This window comes from Squalius cephalus (genome assembly GCF_949319135.1).
Source record: "Squalius cephalus genome assembly, chromosome: 15".
NCBI classification, from domain to species: domain Eukaryota; kingdom Metazoa; phylum Chordata; class Actinopteri; order Cypriniformes; family Leuciscidae; genus Squalius; species Squalius cephalus.
This window is the reverse complement of record NC_137136.1, coordinates 28,881,935-28,901,911: the sequence shown is the minus strand read 5'-3', so window position 1 is coordinate 28,901,911 and position 19,977 is coordinate 28,881,935. Positions and strand designations below refer to the sequence as shown.

The following is a 19,977-nucleotide window of genomic DNA, read 5'->3' as shown; positions in this document are numbered from 1 at the left end:
TCTCACCAAGCACAATGTCTTAAGTAAAAATCAAATTGGCTTTTTACCAAAATATCGTACATCAGACCACATTTATACTCTCCACACCCTTATTAAAAACTACACCAAAATTAAAAATGGGAAAATATTTGCATGTTTTATAGACTTCAAAAAAGCTTTTGACACAATATGGCATGATGGGCTTTTTTACAAACTTATCGAAAGCGGGATAGGGGGTAAAGTCTATGACACTATTAAATCACTGTACACAGAAAATAAATGTGCAGTAAAAATTGGCTCCAAAAGAACAGAATTCTTCAAGCAAGGGCGTGGCGTGAGACAGGGATGCAGTTTGAGTCCAACACTGTTTAACATTTACATCAATGAACTAGCAACCATGTTGGAACAATCTGCAGCCCCAGGTCTCACTCTTCATGATACCAACATCAAGTTCCTGCTCTATGCCGATGATCTGGTTCTGTTGTCCCCAACAGAAGAAGGTTTACAACAGGGCCTGTCCGTCCTAGAGCAGTACTGTCAGAAATGGGCACTGACAGTCAATCTGAAAAAGACCAGTGTTATGGTATTTCAAAGGAGAGCCAGATCTCTGGGAAATAGACAGAGTTACAACTTCACTCTGGGCAACACCAGACTAGAACAAAAGAGTTCATATAATTACTTAGGGGTTGAAATTAGTGCATCAGGGAGTTTCAACCTGGCCATAAACACACTATGTAATAAAGCTTGGAGAGCTTTGTATGCAATCAAATGCAAATTTGGAAAAACAAATATCCCCGCAAGAATTTGGCTAAAAATCTACAATTTTCTGATAACACCAATAATGCTTTACGGAAGCGAAGTTTGGGGCCCGATTTCGAATCCAGAATTTAAAAACTGGGATAAAACTCCCACTGAAAAACTGCAACTGGAATTCTGTAAAATTATTCTAAAAGTTCGCCCAAACACCCCAAACAATGCATGCAGAGCAGAACTCGGTATATTCCCTCTGAAAATTAAAATCCAAAAAAGGTCAATTAAATTTTGGCAGCATTTAAATCAAGCTGATAAAAATTCCATTGCATACAAAGCTCTCCTGAGCAACCAGCGGGGTTCAGACGTCCACCCCCTGGACCAGCTGGCTCAGAGGTACATGGAGATAAACACAGTCAGTAGTGGACAGACAGGCAGAGAGAGAGACAGGTACACTGAGCATCAGAGTCGCCACAGACACAATCCTCAGTCTTCAATCAAAAGATTTGAAACTAAATTAAAAGACGAGTATACAGAACAATGGCAAAATGAAAATAAAATACATCACAAACTCCTCTGTTATCAGTCCCTGAACAGAGATATCCAATTGGCCGAATATCTCAAAACAAAAAATCCAAAAGAAATACGAATTTTAACAAAATACAGAGTCAGTGACCACGAGCTGGAAATTGAAAGAGGTAGACATTTAAAAGTGTGGAGACCAAGAGAGGAACGTGTCTGTTCACACTGCCACCAGGGTATCGAAACAGAATTACATTTCCTATGTACATGTCCCAAATATGAAGACTTAAGAACCAAATATTTCCAAAAATTTGAAAAACATATACCAGGCTTCACTACCTACACTGAGGACAAAAAGCTTCCTTTTTTATTAGGGGAAGATAAAAGCACAGCATGGCTAGCAGCTAAATATGTCTTCTCCTGCCACAATACAAGGCTAAATTAATAGAAAATTGTTTAAGAGGTATTTATACAAGTTATGTATTATATATATGTATATTTATATATATTTTTTTTTTGTTATTATCTTGTTTGTCTGTATTCTCTTCTTTTTTTTATGTACATATATATATGTGTATATGTATGTATGTATGTTTGTGTATATATATATATATGTATATGTATGTGTATGTGTGTATATATATATATATATATATATATATATATATATTATTGTTTCAATGTACCCTTTGAGGGACATGCACAGAATGTGTTTAGTATCTGCATCTACATCATAATTATCCTGTTTACTTGTACTATATCAGATGTATTAACTCCTTGTTGTTGTTTATATTTGTTCTTATGCTTTGGCAACACAGATGCATTTTTTTTGTCATGCCAATAAAGCAACATGAAATTGAAATTGAAATTGAAATTGAGAGAGAGAGAGAGAGAAGAATTTGGCTAAAAATCTACAATTTTCTGATAACACCAATAATGCTTTACGGAAGCGAAGTTTGGGGCCCGATTTCTAATCCAGAATTTAAAAACTGGGATAAAACTCCCACTGAAAAACTGCAACTGGAATTCTGTAAAATTATTCTAAAAGTTCGCCCAAACACCCCAAACAATGCATGCAGAGCAGAACTCGGTATATTCCCTCTGAAAATTAAAATTCAAAAAAGGTCAATTAAATTTTGGCAGCATTTAAATCAAGCTGATAAAAATTCCATTGCATACAAAGCTCTCCTGAGCAACCAGCGGGGTTCAGATGTCCACCCCCTGGACCAGCTGGCTCAGAGGTACACGGAGATACACACAGTCAGTAGTGGACAGACAGGCAGAGAGAGAGACAGGTACACTGAGCATCAGAGTCGCCACAGACACAATCCTCAGTCTTCAATCAAAAGATTTGAAACTAAATTAAAAGACGAGTATACAGAACAATGGCAAAATGAAAATAAAATACATCACAAACTCCTCTGTTATCAGTCCCTGAACAGAGATATCCAATTGGCCGAATATCTCAAAACAAAAAATCCAAAAGAAATACGAATTTTAACAAAATACAGAGTCAGTGACCACGAGCTGGAAATTGAAAGAGGTAGACATTTAAAAGTGTGGAGACCAAGAGAGGAACGTGTCTGTACACACTGCCACCAGGGTATCGAAACAGAATTACATTTCCTATGTACATGTCCCAAATATGAAGAATTAAGAACCAAATATTTCCAAAAATTTGAAAAACATATACCAGGCTTCACTACCTACACTGAGGACAAAAAGCTTCCTTTTTTATTAGGGGAAGATAAAAGCACAGCATGGCTAGCAGCTAAATATGTCTTCTCCTGCCACAATACAAGGCTAAATTAATAGAAAATTGTTTAAGAGGTATTTATACAAGTTATGTATTATATATATGTATATATATATATTTTTTTTTTTTTTGTTATTATCTTGTTTGTCTGTATTCTCTTCTTTTTTATATGTACATATATATATATGTGTATATGTATGTATGTATGTGTATGTATATGTATATGTATGTGTATGTGTATGTGTGTATATATATATATATTTTTGTTTCAATGTACCCTTTGAGGGACATGCACAGAATGTGTTTAGTATCTGCATCTACATCATAATTATCCTGTTTACTTGTATTACTATATCAGATGTATTAACTCCTTGTTGTTGTTTATATTTGTTCTTATGCTTTGGCAACACAGATGCATTTTTTTTTGTCATGCCAATAAAGCAACATGAAATTGAAATTGAAATTGAGAGAGAGAGAGAGAGAGAGAGAGAGAGAGAGAGAGAGAGAGAGAGAGAGAGAGAGAGAGAGAGAGAGAGAGAGAGAGAGAGGTTAGCGAAATCTCAGATAACCAAGATGGAGGCCTTCAGAGAATACACTCACACTCCTCAAATCACACATCTTCATTCGGTAGAAAAATAGTAACTGAAATTTGATAAAAAAAAGATGAACCCCAGAGTGACCTTGAGAGACTCAATATTTCAGCCTATTTGGGCCGCAGTCCTGAGATTACACCAGCCTCAAAGCAGCAAGTTGAGGTGAAAAATCATCTTGATAAGCCAAATAACCAATTTTTTCCCTTTATTTGAAGTCATAGCTCATCCTCACAGATGAAGGACAATGGAAAGATGGACAAAGGTCACTAGGGTTTTCGAAGGGTTTACATTTGACTCAAGCAGGTCTAAACGAGACAATCTTATCGTGTGGTGGAGTACTGCAGGAAATTGATACATTTCCACACAGATCTACACCTCAGGTTCCTCCTCTGCTGTGTCTCTGTGTATAAAGAGTATGAAGACAAGCCGCTCCACCACTGCAAACAGATCACTTTGCACAGAGTGTGAAAACGTCTCAGGCAAATGGAGATAATATAGAAGCAAGTTGGTATTCATACATCCAAAACGAATGCGCATCTGACACCTCAACAACTATGAAAGATGGCACCTCATAAACTGTCCAGTTGCTTGATTCACTGCTCACATAGAAAAAAAAAAAATTGATAAAAACATCACAGCAGTGGACATAACGGATACATCCGCCATCCCAGGACGAGTCTTTGGTATACTGCTCTTGGCTCCTACAGTATTATTGTATATTTTCTGTGTGCAGTGAAAACCCAGATGACCTACTGCTATGGCCAAAATGACATTTACATTTGGATTTATGCATTTGGCAGACGCTTTTATCCAAAGCGACTTACAATGCATTTCAAGGTACTCATTTACATTCTTATCAGTTCTTGTTTTCCCTAGGAATCGAACCTATGACCTTGGCGATGCAAGCGCCAACACACTACTGTTTGAGCTACAGGAAAGCTACAAAGCTACAAAAATGAACAACATACAACAGAGCACATAGTGAGGAACACTCTATCCAGAATACAATGCACTTAAATTTAAAGCTACACTGTGTGATATTTTCCCCCATCTAGCGGTGAAATTGTATATGACTACCCAGTGAATATTAGTTTCTGTTCCTTTCAATTCCGAGGGCGTTTTAACTCCTACGGTGGCCGTATTATTTCAAATCTGCCGGCAGTCGCGAGTAATCTCCCCCTCACATTCGTCACGGTGTCACTGAGTGTAAAACGCGAAAGGCGAAGCTTGAATTTCCAGGTATGTCCCTCTTTGGCGAATGTATTTTCAAGATGGAAGCGCAACATGGCTGCCGCCATTCAAGCGACTCGCTCGTATGTATTATAAAAGGCAGATTTTACGCTTACGAGAATACTTTATTAGTTGGTGGAAGTTAATTACACATGAATGAGCACATATACTTTTGATAGAACAAAGTGTTTTTTGCTAAGAATCAACTTAAGTTACACAGTGCAGCTTTAACTTCTATTTCTTGTGTGATGACAATGAAATAATACTAACTGACTTTTAACTTTTTAACATTAAAATTTAAAGTAACCATTTATATTTCAATGATGATAATCGCTACTGCTGCGGAATAAATGCAAAGTTACGTCACTACAGTGACTTACATTGCATTCATGCTACATTTCTCATTTTTGTTTATACATGTGTGTTGAACATATTACTTGTTGAGCATGGTGTTGCTAGCATCATGCTCTACAGGTCGATCTACAGGATAACATTATGTGATAATGTAGCAAACTGCTGTTTGAAATGTTAATCACTACTTACTGTTCTACACTACCGTTCAAAAGTTTGGGGAAGATGTTTTTAATTAAAGAAGTCACTTCTACTCACCAAGGTTGCATTTATTAGACAAAAACACAGTAAAAACACTAAAATTGTGCAAAAATATTACAATTTAAAATAACCTTTCAATGTGAATATATATTTAAAATGTACAATAAATGATGTAGTGATGCTTCATATATTTGTGGATACCGTGATACATTTTTTTTTCAAGATTCTTTGATGAACAAAGCTCAAAAGAACAGCATTTATTTGAAATATAATATAATTTTGAAACATTATAAATATATTTACTGTCACTTCTGATCAATTTAATGCATCCTTGTTGAATACAATTATTTTTCAAAAACTTTTAATAGGCAGTGTAGTAGTTGTAAACACTATAAGCAGTACTCAGTGTGTGCAGTGAGCAGTACATTAATATTCCATTGTGAATATAGCATTAATTACAAGGTGAGAAACAGGCCCTGAACAATACACGTGACAAGCATTGAAACATGCGGTGTACATGTTGTGTTGAATTCGGTGAACAAAGAGGCCAAGATTCTCTCCTCTACAGGAAGTGCAGTGATGACACTGTCTGTGCACCATCACAACTTCCATTCACAGCCAGTCTCATAGATCGCACAAGACCTCAGGGTCTGCTGCTTCATCCACACCAGTCCATCTGAGACAAGCCAGAAACGGCTTAAAATAGAGTCTGAGATGACGCACAGGAAAGATAACAAGCAAGCTGCAGCTCTGGAGGAGATGTTTCTTCACGGTGACTGAAAAATGGCTAAACGATTTGGAAATGAGAAGTCTGTTTTGTCTAAGCGACATCAGTTTAGTTGTTGTTTTGCTCCAGTTTTCCCCATGAAGCTGACATTGGTTGCTCCAGGCCTTGCCCATCTGTCTTTGTTTTAAGATGAATTTGTTTTCACATGTGCTGGGTATTCCTTACTGATCCCTGCGCAGGAATGCTCAGAAAAACTGGCAGAAGCTATGAATCCAAATCCCTCTAACTTTGACTCTAGGATGCTGCCTTAATTTCCCCTGGTTACAGACAAGCCGCCAAGGCAGACGAGCTGTCAAGGTAAACACCTGTCCAGCTAGTAAGAGCAACATTCCAAGAGATCATTCCAATTTATCTCCACTAACCCTTCCCTCATGTGGGAGTAATTATGCTGTTCTGGAGGCTCCCAGTTTTTCCAGCTCTGCCTGCATGCCAGATCTCCTCGGCCTGAGTGACCATTCGACGTTGATAACACAAAGCAATCCATTACTCTGACCAAGCCATTTATCACGCTGTGGCGGCTAGACCTCAACTATGAGATAAACGTGCTAAGAAACCAAAGCGCCCAACCATCCCGTGGCCCCTGGCAAAGTTGACCCAGATCCTTCGGTCCCAGGCAGACATCTGGAAGTATTATTAATGCACCATCCTGCCAGAGCTGACTATCTCTGATGGGTCTGGTAGAGGGATGCCCCTGTGTGGATGTAGCAGGTGCACCAGGTGGGTCCGGGAGATCCCACAAGACCCTCCATCAAACCTCCATGATCCCGCAGCTACAGCAGAATTGACCCTGCTGTCATGATGAAACCTTTCCCTACATACTAGAGCAAAGAAGAACAGGAATAACTCCACTAGTGGCACACACGTTCCAATCTTATCACACATGCTATCAGAACAATTGTTCTGACCCACAACATGAGTAATGAGTCATATGCATATCTACAATCTAACACAATCTTTAATATCAGGAAGATCAATCTGACACAGATGATGTCTGATTGGGCCACTGCTTGCATATAAAATCTTCATTACCTCTGATAAATAGACAGTGAAAAACCATCATAAAGGAATTGAATGGATTCTCAGAAATGGGCAATCCAATCTTCATTAGGGCTAATCACCATTCAGTTCCTCGGATCGCTGATGTTTTACATTACTGAAGGTTCCTGTAACGTGGGATGGATCGATCCGTGCTGGAGAGGCAGTGTGCGATCATCTCAGAGGGAGAGGCAACAAAAGGAATGACATATGAAGAAGCTTTTATAAAAGAAACATGCAGGACGTTAGATGAAAGATGATCTCGGTGGTGAGAGCAGAAACACTGACTGTGATAGTTACACATCTGCAAGTCAAACAAAAGGAGAGTGAAAACACTCTGACTTCAGGAACGAGTACAGGAGACAATTTTTACGGGAGCACACATTAACACTGAGAATGTGCTGATGAATGTGCCACACCAACAACTGAGACACAAAAAACAATAGAAGAGTTCTTTACATCTGACAGGTTTAAATCCCTGCCTTCATCGACTAAATCGATGAAGGCAGCTAAACTGTTTAAATGTGGATAGAAAAACCTACAGGAATCTCCATGTGTGAAGCCACTCTTCCTCTAATAGTTTGAGCTTCATTAGTCAGTTTAATTGTTTCAGTGGGGTCTAATCGCTGATAAACTCCATAAGGCCATCACATCTGGGAGACGTCTTCCAACAGCTGCATTACATAATGAAGAGTAATCGACAGGAAGATTCGCTTTTACCTGTTGTCTGGAAGCATTTGTTAACAGGTAGGGTGATTGAGTATGGGTCCTGGTACTATAACCAGTGCTGCATATTGTATGAAGTCCAGAAACAGGCCATACTTCATCCTCAGTAATCTATTATGGGCAATCGGATTTGATATTATTACATTTTCAGCATAAACTCAGCCTGTCATTACAACATTTCAACAGTGTAATGCCGGAAGCCTAAAAAGCCATTGGAAATTCACACACTCTTAAATATGCTGCATTTCACTCTTAAGGGCCGTTCACACCAATAACGATAACTATAAAGATAACTATGACTATATTTGCGTTCACACCAACGAACAATAATGGTCTGTTTATTCTAAGCTTGTGCGCCGCAAACTGTTCGAGATATCAAAAATCCACTTGCAGTTTAGCATCCTCAATGTCCTGGCTTCATGCTTCAAGCATTTTTCAAACAACCCTAAATAGCCGACTTCCTGTTGGGCAGAGCTAATGATATACATTAGGGTGGTTCGGATTGATGAGATCTATATGTGTACCGAGTTCCATACAAATCCGTTCTTGTATGTGTCCAAGATGATAACAAGAAAAAAATAGGGCCTCTACCCCCTTGGGGCTTGGGCCCTAATAATAATCCTTAGGAAAATAATAGTTAAATAAGAAATTAAAACTAATTAAATAAGTGAACAAGTGAGTTTGAGTGAGCGAGTGAACAAGTGGGAAAGAGAGATACAACAGAGCATCAGTATGAGACGTACATAAAGACTATATATAACACTATACAGTATTCTCGTAAGAGCTTCACATTGAATGAACCTCTTTGAATCTTCTGAAGAAGAAATTAAATATGAGTAAGGTAAAAAGAGTTGTGTTCAGCTAAAGGTGTTTTGCATATCGAATTTGATTTATAATAATGTAGGATTAGGAACACTCACAAAAAATACTCATGATAAATTCCTTTCATTTATTGATTTATTAAATTTACTGATCATGTTTTATTTATAAGTTAAACTTTTAAATGGACGACTCCTTTATGATCATGAGTTTAGAGTTTAGTATGAGACAAGTATAATCATGAGTTTTTATTTATTTTATCGGTGCAGATCTGTTCTCTATTTTTAGATCTGTTCTCTTACATTTACTTTCATAATAAACAAAACTGAGCATGAGTAGGTAACACTTGTTATCATCTCACCACGTGTGCTGGAATCTGTTCCATCTTGGCCGCTGGAGTTCCAGGTCGTGGGTAGAACTGGTTGATAAAGAGGCTGGGAAAGCAGTACTGCCTCACGAGTTCCATTGTCTGCTCAAAGTCCTCATCCGTCTCACCTGGGAAGCCACAGATGATGTCAGTGGCAATAGTGATGCCTGGAACCCTACAGGAGTCGGACACAAGACATTTAATTATTTAATTATTTACCATTTAACACATTAAGGGCTATATTCATCGCAAACTCAGAAGTAATATAATTTTAATATAATCATAATAACAATAACATTTTAATTAATTGTATACAATAATTTACCAATGTTATCTCTACAAAATAAATACAAATAACAACAATAATACCAATAATAACAATAAATGGTTACACTTTATTTTAAGGTGACAAAGTTACATTGTACTTACTCAAATAAGCACCAGGTAATATTAAATAAAGGTTACACTGTTTTAAGGTGTCATTATTACAGTGTGATTATACATTTAAGTACTGAGTAATATTAAGCAACTACATGTACTTACTATAGGGTTAGGGTAGGATTAGGATTTGGTTGAGGGTTAGTTGCATGTAATTATGCATAATTTACTGTTATTACTATGGTAAGTACATGTAACATATGTAACAACGACTAACTACATGTACTTACTATAGAGTTACAGTTTGGTTTTGGTTTATTATATAAACTATATAAATAATTTAAAATCTTTATATTTGATAAAAATTCTAATAATTTCCCAGATTTTTTTTTTTTTTTTACAAAAATCACATAAAGGCAATTCTTAACTGTCTAATAGCGTAACAGTGTAATGAATGATGAAATAAACATGAGAAGTGTTAAATAAAAACCCTTTACCACACAAGTAGCATCATCGGAACAATCTTTACAGCATCAACTTAGAGCACTCGAACCGATGTGCAAATTGTCCGTGCAACAAAATGCAGTCAATGTAGCGAGTGAATGTGATTGTGTGTGTTCTCACACAGGTCTCAATAACCTTATTAGCAGCTTCAATAACCATCGACTACTGACTTCCACTCCGATTAAATTAGGACCTCTGCAAAGAAATTGGTTCATTGATTTCTTTGTGCATGCATTCTCTTATCATTGATCTTTTAACCAACAGGAAACAAAACAACTTGGAAACTGCCTTCCGAGCGAGTTGCTTGGTTGACAGGATGTCCTATGTAGTCTGTACTGGACTTGTTCACATGCGTCAACTTTTGGAAAACATGGATGGCATTCATTAGCCATAAATGCATGAACCCTGAACAGGAAGGATTCAGATCATTTTAAGTTTCTAAGTCTGTGGAAAGTGCTCAAACTATCTAAGTGAGAATCTAGAAAAAAGGCTGGAGGTAAAAACTTATGCGCAAAATTTCTATTCTTACATGACATCTGAAACCCTTGAGGCACTGGTGATTGATGGCCTAAACATGTCGAGGAAATGACAAATGGCTGTGCCATCAATGAAACATAATCACTCTATTTCCTGATATCTGGTGCTGTAGATCTTCTTTCCCCATGATATTATTCCATTAACCAGCCACGGTGCTCCCATAACTCTCACTTCCACACATATATTTATCTCCTCTCTTTGGTCAAGTCCACCATAATGTCAAGTCAAGTCAAGTCACCTTTATTTATATAGCGCTTTTAACAATATGGATTGTTTCAAAGCAGCTTTACAGTGATAATAGGAAATTAACCGTAACAGATTGTTTAGGCTTTACAACTGCTCTAGGATAAAGTTATTGTCCAGCTAAAGTTAGTTTTGATTGATTGATTCACTTCCGTTGCGAAGATCATTATTTATTAACTTAGGGGCCGCTAGCACAACACCGTTCTAACAGGAAAACCCTTAACACGCTCCGGCCGCCCATCCGCACAAAACAGTGCCTGTTGTCTCAAGAACGCCCTCCCTGAAATGCACATTCATATGTGAAATGCACATAATGCACATTCTTAATCGCGTTTCTGGCAGATAACCCCGACTTATTGATATATCTCTAGCACTGGCCTTCATTAATATTCACAAGGACTTGTAGGCAGTAATGTGTCTCGCCCTTTCCAAAGGAAGAGTCACTGATGGGCATGGTGGAGAGGGTTCAGGGGTTAGCAGGGCCCGCTAATATGTATTCTGTTGCTTTTCTTTTCATGCCATTTCTCTTTTGCCTCAGCAACTCCATTCCAAGTAATTTGCAAGGTTTTAGCACCAAAGGAAATTCACAAAGGCTACGTACACACTGTAACGTTTCAGGAGTGACAACCGCATTTAAATGCAGTGATTCCCCTAAATTATCGTTCCATGTGTGTACGGATTGTGACTAACTCCTGAAATGGTGATTATTGACACCGTAGTAACCATAGCAACATTGTGGCATCTTTGGTATCAGCTATTCTAACTAAAGTGATATTACAGTTACAAAAGATTTGCTGTGTTCAGAAATTTTAACGAAAGCACAGTCGCCGGAGGCATCGTGTTTTGTTTATGTTTTACAGAGAGCGCTCACAGTGTTGCATTATAAGAGTTTATGGGCTTGTTGTTTAAGCTTGGCTCATACAGCAATCACGTTTATGGAGTTAATAAATTGAGCAGAGGCGGGCAGCAAAATTTCTTATTTTCAGCATAAATCATTTCCATGCGTTTCATTTTTTAATGGGCTTGTTCTTGTTCACTGATTTGCTTGCAAGATCTAGCAACACAAATAAATCAAGGCTCGTACCACTTTCTCTGATTTCTTGAACCGCACATACAAAATATTTATTTTAATGTGCATCAGATGCATTTCTTTTGTCACTTCCGTAAATTACTGAACTGTGCGTGTACAGAGCAGGATTAAGCATTAAAAGGTGAATTGACAACCGCATTTAGCTGCAGTGTGTACGTGGCCAAAGAAGCCATCAGGAGGTGTACATCAGCAACAACAAACAGCAAACAAACTACTTCACATCATGATGGAAGATGAAGGATCAGTATTGAAAAACATAGAAAATAATTCCTTAACAAAGAGGATATTTGCCTGAGAATGATAAAAAAAATAATAAAAAAAAATAAAAAAAAATAAGAACAAAGACCATCAAAATCAATAAGTTGCCATTCTTACACTGAACATTGTTATGCACTTGATGATGCCTTAATCTGTTAAAATGTGTAATGTCTTGAGACTAGTTAAAGTTAGGCCTGGTTTTATCCCATCTCATCAGCTCCTGTCTTCCATGGCACACTAAAAGGAAGAGTATTTTTGTAGAAATCTCCAAAAAGGACACAAAAGCCTCATGAAGGTTTTATAACTGTTGACACACGTCGTTCCAAGCCATCATAAAATCGAGTGCATAGAGATAAAGATGGCACTAACAAGTTCATTTCAAACTAAAAAAAAAAAAAAAAAAAAAAAAAAAAACTGCAGTAGACATGGGACCACTCAGGCATTTGGTCAATTTGGTTCTGATCAAATGGGGCCTTGTTTCACTACTGGAGCAAGTGCACAGTGTCCTTCCTTATAAAATAAACCTGTTAGTTCAGGACATAATTGACCTGAACATCTCAGGATGACACAAAGACAAATTAGAAGTGCATTAGAGGAATCAGAAACATCAGGACTCCTCATCTTTCAAATTCAAGAAGCCTTGATAGCTCATCAGTAAGAGTTGAGAAAAACATGCACTGGAGAGCCAGTGGAATGGACTGCTTTCCTCTAAATCCATTATGTTTCCCAGCTCTTCAGCCTTTCCATCCTTGTGTGGAGAAAAACAAACTAAAGAAAAGAAGAAAGAAAATGACAGAATTGGATTCTCTCTAAAGCAAGCAGCCCCTTTCTGCATCTACCGTCCGACAATAGTTGCCCTGTGTGTGCTGGCAGATGGAGGCCCTTTGATGCTTTGTTGGCTTGTCGAACATGATTGCGGTCCATTCCATTTTTGGGCTTATTAGAAAGCATCACTCCCAGGGTCACAGTCACAGTTGCTGACAGCTACCGTCCCTCGAACGGTACAGTCCAGTGAACGCCCCAGATCTGAACGACAAAACAATGACATGAAAGGCAGAGGTATCGACATGGAGGAGATCCAGAAGAGCAAATGTTGCAAAGCAGTTAATGAGATGCATTGAAGGAAAATAAACAGCAGCCGCCACAGGAACGGCTTTCACAATGACAGTCCTAGAAGCTTGAATAGTACATGTTGGCAAACAAACATGGCCTTGTTTGTTAATCAGCCACTCAATCAGAAAGGCACACACCAACCAAGCAGACCCTGATTGTTAGGTCATTTGATGTGAACTGTAGTGACAAGAGAATGTGGACATTTAATTGGAAACAAAACAGCGAGACAAGTGGCACATTGTTTGATAGTATGTGATCATTAACAAGCCTCTAAATGTCGAAAGGCCACATAAAACTAAGTACACAAATAATGGCCCATTTCTCAGGAAGCAGAAATGCCACAGAGCAAAGCAAGTTCCAGCTGAATAAACTGAAAAGAAACAGGAGACCTGAAACTCAATCAAGCTCTGCTTCAGAATGGACGGTAATAGGATCTTCATGAAGCTTGGAGAGGTCCCACTGTGTGTTTTGGTGTCAAGGTTTGGTGGATGGGTAAAACTGCTTCTTCTGCATCTGTCAGCCTATCAATCTCTCATGCCAGAACCTTTTGGCCCCTGTTCATGCGGTGGATCACATTACGGTTTGGCACGAAACTAGAAGAAGCCACGTGTTGAGCTCATCCTCATAGCTGGAGTGCTCATTCCCCTGGGTTACTGGCAGGTCTTGCAAGAATACATCAAGGAAGCTTCCTCAAGAACACTGCATGAAGATCCTTATAAATACACCAATATCTATCCACTGAACAGTATATACTTAACAGTATGTACTGTCGTTGTGTTTATGTATTGAGGGTGCTGTGTTTGAGAGGAATGCCGAGCAGGGTAGTTGGACCACTGTGCACTTGAGGACTGTAGATGGTACTATTTCATACTCTAATTAACTCCATGTTAGTTTGAGCCAGGACATGGGAACTGGACTTGATATACCTGTCGGATTCATTAAATTCAAACATTCCACTGAACAGAAAATCCTTAACAGGTCCTTCAAGAAACTTCCCTTCAGGTAATGTGTGATGAGACCAGGCTCATCTAAGAGCATACAACAGAATTCAACATTCAAACACACACACACTCCATGCTCTAGATCACACTGATTTTCATCTCCTGCGTTTTATTCCTACCTGCACTTAAAATCACTGCAGAACGTTTCCCAGCGGGGCTTAAATCCTTTTAATTAAAACCTTCTGGATATTGTCAAACTTTGAATTAGATTGGCAAGTGTGGGGCTAGAAGGGTTTATGAGAGGAATTCACTCTCTGTAGGGAATTATTATAATTTCTTTGTTTGCAGAGGCTCTGAAGGTGTGGGGCAGAGTAATACCCTTCTATAGACATTAGGCTGCTTTGTAATTAGGGGTTCAAGCATGAAATGCTGAAACCCTATTGTAATTGTAAGGATTTGTAAAACGCATCGTGCAGGCCAAACCGTAAGGCCTAGAGACTTGAAACCTGGCCAGACGGTAGGCCTCAATTTGGGGACAACCTATCAGAGTATGACCCCGAATGGCCCATAGGTGGCGCTACAGCAACCAAAAGTTCAAAATTGCTCATAACTCTTAGACCGTTTGTCCCAGGATCAAGTGTCTTATATCGTTGGAATCCTTGGCTCAAGGCGGACAAAATGGCCATCTCCGATTTTGATTTAGGCAGGGAAAATGTTCTGCTATGTCGAATTTTGTCCAAAACCTACTTTTGCGAACTAGTCCCTGGTTTTTCGCCCGATCGGAACCAAACCAGTCTAGGACCATTCTCTGGACTCTCTAGATCAATAATTATCAAAAAAAAAGTTGAACTTTGGCATTTGGGTGGCTGTAACAGGCTCATTTAGAAAAGGGGCGTGGCAAAATACACTCAAAAGCCTATAAATCCCAAAGGAAAACTCAGAACTTCACAAAATTGATGAGCATATGTGTCAGAACATGGTGATGAAGCATGCAGAGTTTCATGGAGATCGGACCATAGGTGGCGCTATAACTGGCAAAAAGCCTTCATTCTTATTAGGGGTTCAAGCATGAAATGCTGAAACCCTATTGTAATTGTAAGGATTTGTAAAACGCATCGTGCAGGCCAAACCGTAAGACCTAGAGACTTGAAACCTGGCCAGATGGTAGGCCTCAATTTGGGGACAACCTATCAGAGTATGACCCCGAATGGCCCATAGGTGGCGCTACAGCAACCAAAAGTTCAAAATTGCTCATAACTCTTAGACCGTTTGTCCCAGGATCAAGTGTCTTATATCGTTGGAATCCTTGGCTCAAGGCGGACAAAATGGCTATCCCTCTGATTTGCTCGCCCTTCAGGCGCCAATTTTGAGTAAATTGAGGTTTTTTGAAAAACCTACTTTTGTGAACTACTCTTAGGTTTTTAGCCTGATTGGAACCAAACCACTGCAGAAATATTCTCTGGACAGTGACTATCAATAATCATCAAAAAAAAAATCTTAATTTAAATTCACGGTTGCTAAGGGGAACCAAAATGTTTGAAGGCACCAGGGCCACTTTTACTAAAACAATTATAACTTGTGTCCCAAGTTTAGCAAAAATGTCTCTTTCCGTTTACATGTTCATGAGCTCAATCTGAGGTCATTTGATAAAAAATTGCGATGATTGGCCATATAACATGGAAAAAAGTCATAAAAATGGATATTAACGCACTCAACCATTAGTCCGTTGAAATCCTGAATCCTTCCCGAGTCCAACGATACCAAACATGCCAGGTTTAGCCTTATAGTTTGTGTATAATTGTCATTTAGCTCTCAAAAATCTTCAAAACCATTAGTTCGATCAAGACAAAAACACCACAGGAAATTTGAAAACATAGGTCAATAGCTAAACAATAACGCCCAAATGTCAAAATTATGATAGGAACTGACAAAAACAAAAAAATCCAATCGATGGCTGCGTTCGAAACCGCATACTTCCCTACTATATAGCAGGAGAAAAAGAGTAGCCGAGAAAAAAAGTATGTACGAATGTAAAAGAGTAGGCGAGAATTACCTGGGTGACGTAATTATCGCGATATTCGGACGTACGTATACTTAAAGTGCGTTCAAATATGCCTACTTTCCTACTATATAGTAGGCAAAAACAGTACGTGAAAGAAAAAGTATGTTCGAAACATAAGTATTCATGAAAGAGTAGGCGAGAAGTTCCCGGATGGCTTACTGCTTCCGGACAGATTTTTGAGTGCTCAACCGATGGATACTTTTCTATCCCAGGAGGCCACGCGAGAGGATACGTTATTATCAAACATCGCAGAGATCAGCGACGCGGGTGCTTTCAAATGTGAGTAAACACAGTTCCTTGTGTTAAAATTGCATGTGTTGAACTACTGTAGATTAAACTGTTGAATTGTTGAAGGTGTAAAGACGTTAAACATTATAGTATAGTTGTGATTTTGCTGTAAAAACACGTTTTATCATGTAACGTTATAGCTGACAGGGGAGCTCCAGTAAGGACACGTAAGTTACGTCTCTAAAGTGGATTTACATAAACCATATACATCTTAAAGATGCTTATTTTAAATGTCTATTTACATCTGACAGGAAAATCTTCAATAAGTATTGCAGAAGAGCACATCACAACATGAAATAGACATCTGAGTGATGAATGTGTGCTGTTATGTAGAACAAATCTATAAAGTAACTAAACATAAGTTATTATAAGTGCATTAGTACTGCTGATAAATTGAGGAACATATATGTTGGATAAAAAGTTAAAACAACCTCAACATGTAAATATAGTGTTGAGCTCATAAATCATAGTAATGTGAATCATGTCTGGATGTTACAGGGACAGATGAACAGATGTGTGTTTATCCGGTGGAGAGTGGATCATGAAGCTGAATGCTGCCATCAAAGGCTTTGAGTGAGTATACTACAGAAATGAATAACAACAACTATTTAAATATTAAGTTGTAGTTTATTTTAAGTAGTGTAATTTCAAACAGAGCTATTACAGCACTTTTCTGATTCTTGATTTCTGTGCATTTGCTGCACAGCTTTTGTGGTGGAGCAGGACCTGCAAGGAAAGATGATGGCGGCATTTGTGAAAAAAAGCGTTTTTGTCTTCTGAATAATACTGAAAATCAAATGAAATTGTGCTGTTAAAATTACTGCTTTTGAGTTATGTTTGTGCATTTTTGTAGGATCTGAAATGTCAGCAGGCTGGTGTGAGCACTGAGGATGAAGAGCCCAGAGCTGAATCCTGGAAATGGTGCCATGGATGAGACCCTCCATCACTCCACCTGCCCTTATTGCCTCAGATTGTGAAGCACAACACATCACGTAACAGCCTCAGGCACGAAGGAACAGCTCACCTCTGGCGGTCAGCTGATTCATCAGAATAAAGCTGCAGAATGGGAACCGCTGTGTTGAGATGGCAGAAGGATGTGGGGTTCAGCACCTGTAGTCTACATACATGATTGTAGTTTGAATAAAGCTTTGTTTCATGTGTTGACTAGTAAATGCATTTGTTTATTGTGTAATGGTGACTTTAATTCATTGTTTTACTAATTTATTAATATTTCTCGTTGTCAGTAAATAAAATACAACTATTGAATTAATGAATGCTTTAATTGTTTGAATGAAAATGTAGATATGTTCACTATATAAACATCTAGAGTGTATTCATGCATAGCTATGTCTTATGACATACATTACATTTAGTTTGTTTTACTGAATTATATAATTTTCATTAAAAAGTAATATAATTAAGTATTGGTCAGCATTTATCATTGTTATTATTGTATGTTTTGGGGTGGGATAGCAATGCAATTCATTCAGGGGTAATATTAATTTTAAAATATTAATGATGCTTAAATTTTTCGAGTCTAAAATCAACAGTTTTCTCCAAAGGCGAATCTTCGCACAGCTGTCCTTTGTGTAGACATTACAAACGCTGAGGAAAACCGTTCTAGGTAAGGCTGTCGCTTGCTTGTTACTGATGCTATGATATATATATATATATATATATATATATATATATATATTAGAGGTGGGCATAGATTAATTTTTTTAATCTAGATTAATCTAGATTAATTTTGAAATTAATCTAGATTAATCTAGATTAAAATGGCTCATTTGAATTCTGCCGAAGGCATTCAGAGTATGTGTGCTACCCAAATAATGACTATAAAAGTAAGTCTTTGAGAACGGGTTTGTCAAGCCAGGTGGCGCATTAGACCAGGTGCTCATCTCCTGTTTCCAAAATGCATCACAAACTGCTTGAGAAAGCTGTTCTACTCATAGACTGTAAAAGGTTACTACTGTACTGTTACCGTCCGTAGGCAACATTAGGTAGGCCTATGTTATTATCAACTACTATAGGCTATCAATTAGGGATGGGCGATATGGCCTAAAATCCATATTGTGATATACATTGCAGCCTCTTGCGATAACGATATTATAATAAAACCATTTCAGAACAGGTTACACAGACCCCTTTTTTTTTTTTTGAAAGGGTGTATGTAGTTTTGAGAACATATATTGTGCAAAACTGTAAGTATACAACATAATTTTGCAGATAAATAAAATTTAAGTACACTAGCTGCAGAGACTTAAGTAAGTTAGGTCTAATGTTTATTATGGCTTGGAGCTTATGAAACCCCAAATTTAAAATTAGAATATTGTCTAACTGATGTCTTTTCAGTTAAAAAGAAACACAACAACGATTCTTAAAATCGGGCGCTTTTAATAAAAAGAGATTATGTGCTACACCACTAAGATATATTGGGAATAATACGCGCGAGCTGGTATTCAGTGATATGTTTCGTTTTGAATTTGAGGTGGTAGAACGGATTAGTCGTGTGTTTACTTACCGAACTGTTACACCACACAGTCTACGTCGGACGGCTTAAATACAAACCAAGTCCAAATAATGGATGTTGCACCGATCTTTTACACCAGCTTTCACTTTCAGCCGTGTTTACTTAAGATGACGACGAATATGATGCGTTGCAGCCGGGTGTTCCTCGCGGCCGCGGGTAGATTGCGTCATCATAGCTTGTGTAGCTTGAGCCAGCTCTCAACGCTCCCAACCCAACTTGGAGAATAGATTAACGGCGATATTTTTTTTTATCGCGCGATAAGAGTCTCGCGTTAACGCAGCGCGTTAACGCCGATAACGGCCCACCACTAATATATATATATATATATATATACAGTACCAGTCAAAAGTTTGGAAACACTACTATTTTTAATGTTTTTGAAAGAAGTCTCTTATGCTCATCAAGCCTGCAGTTAAAAAAACAAAAAAAACAAAACAGTAATATTATGAAATATTATTACAATTTAAAATAATGGTTCTCTTTTTTAATATACTTTAAAATGTAATTTATTTTTGTGATGCAAAGCTGAATTTTCATCAGCAAGTACTCCAGTCTTTGGTGTCTAATGATCCTTCAGAAATCATTCTAATATGCTGATTTATGATCAATGTTGGAAACAGTTGTGCTGCTTAATATTTTTTTATAACCTGAGATACTTTTTTCAGGATTATTTGATGAATAAAAAGTTAAAAAGAACTGTATTTATTTAGAATAGAAATCTTTTGTAACAATATACACTACCGTTCAAAAGTTTGGGAACAATAACTATTTTTTTTTTAAAGAAATTAGTACTTTAATTCAACAAGGATGCGTTAAATTGATAAAAGGTGATGGTAACGATTTATATTGTTAGAAATGTTTTTATTTTGAATAAATGCTGTTTTTATGAATAAATGCTGTTAACGTTTTACTCA

The 19,977-nt window shown here is 37.7% G+C and overlaps 1 protein-coding gene across 1 annotated transcript in view; it reads right to left on the bottom strand.

The window, feature by feature from the left end:
* The window catches only part of cdkal1 (CDK5 regulatory subunit associated protein 1-like 1), a 603,253-nt gene that overhangs the window by 90,653 nt on the left and 492,623 nt on the right, over window positions 1-19,977 (bottom strand). Inside the window, exon 11 of the mRNA XM_079894178.1 lies at window positions 9,111-9,291. Within this exon, the coding sequence (XP_079750304.1) occupies window positions 9,111-9,291 (181 nt within the window). The remainder of the gene's footprint in view (window positions 1-9,110; window positions 9,292-19,977) is intronic.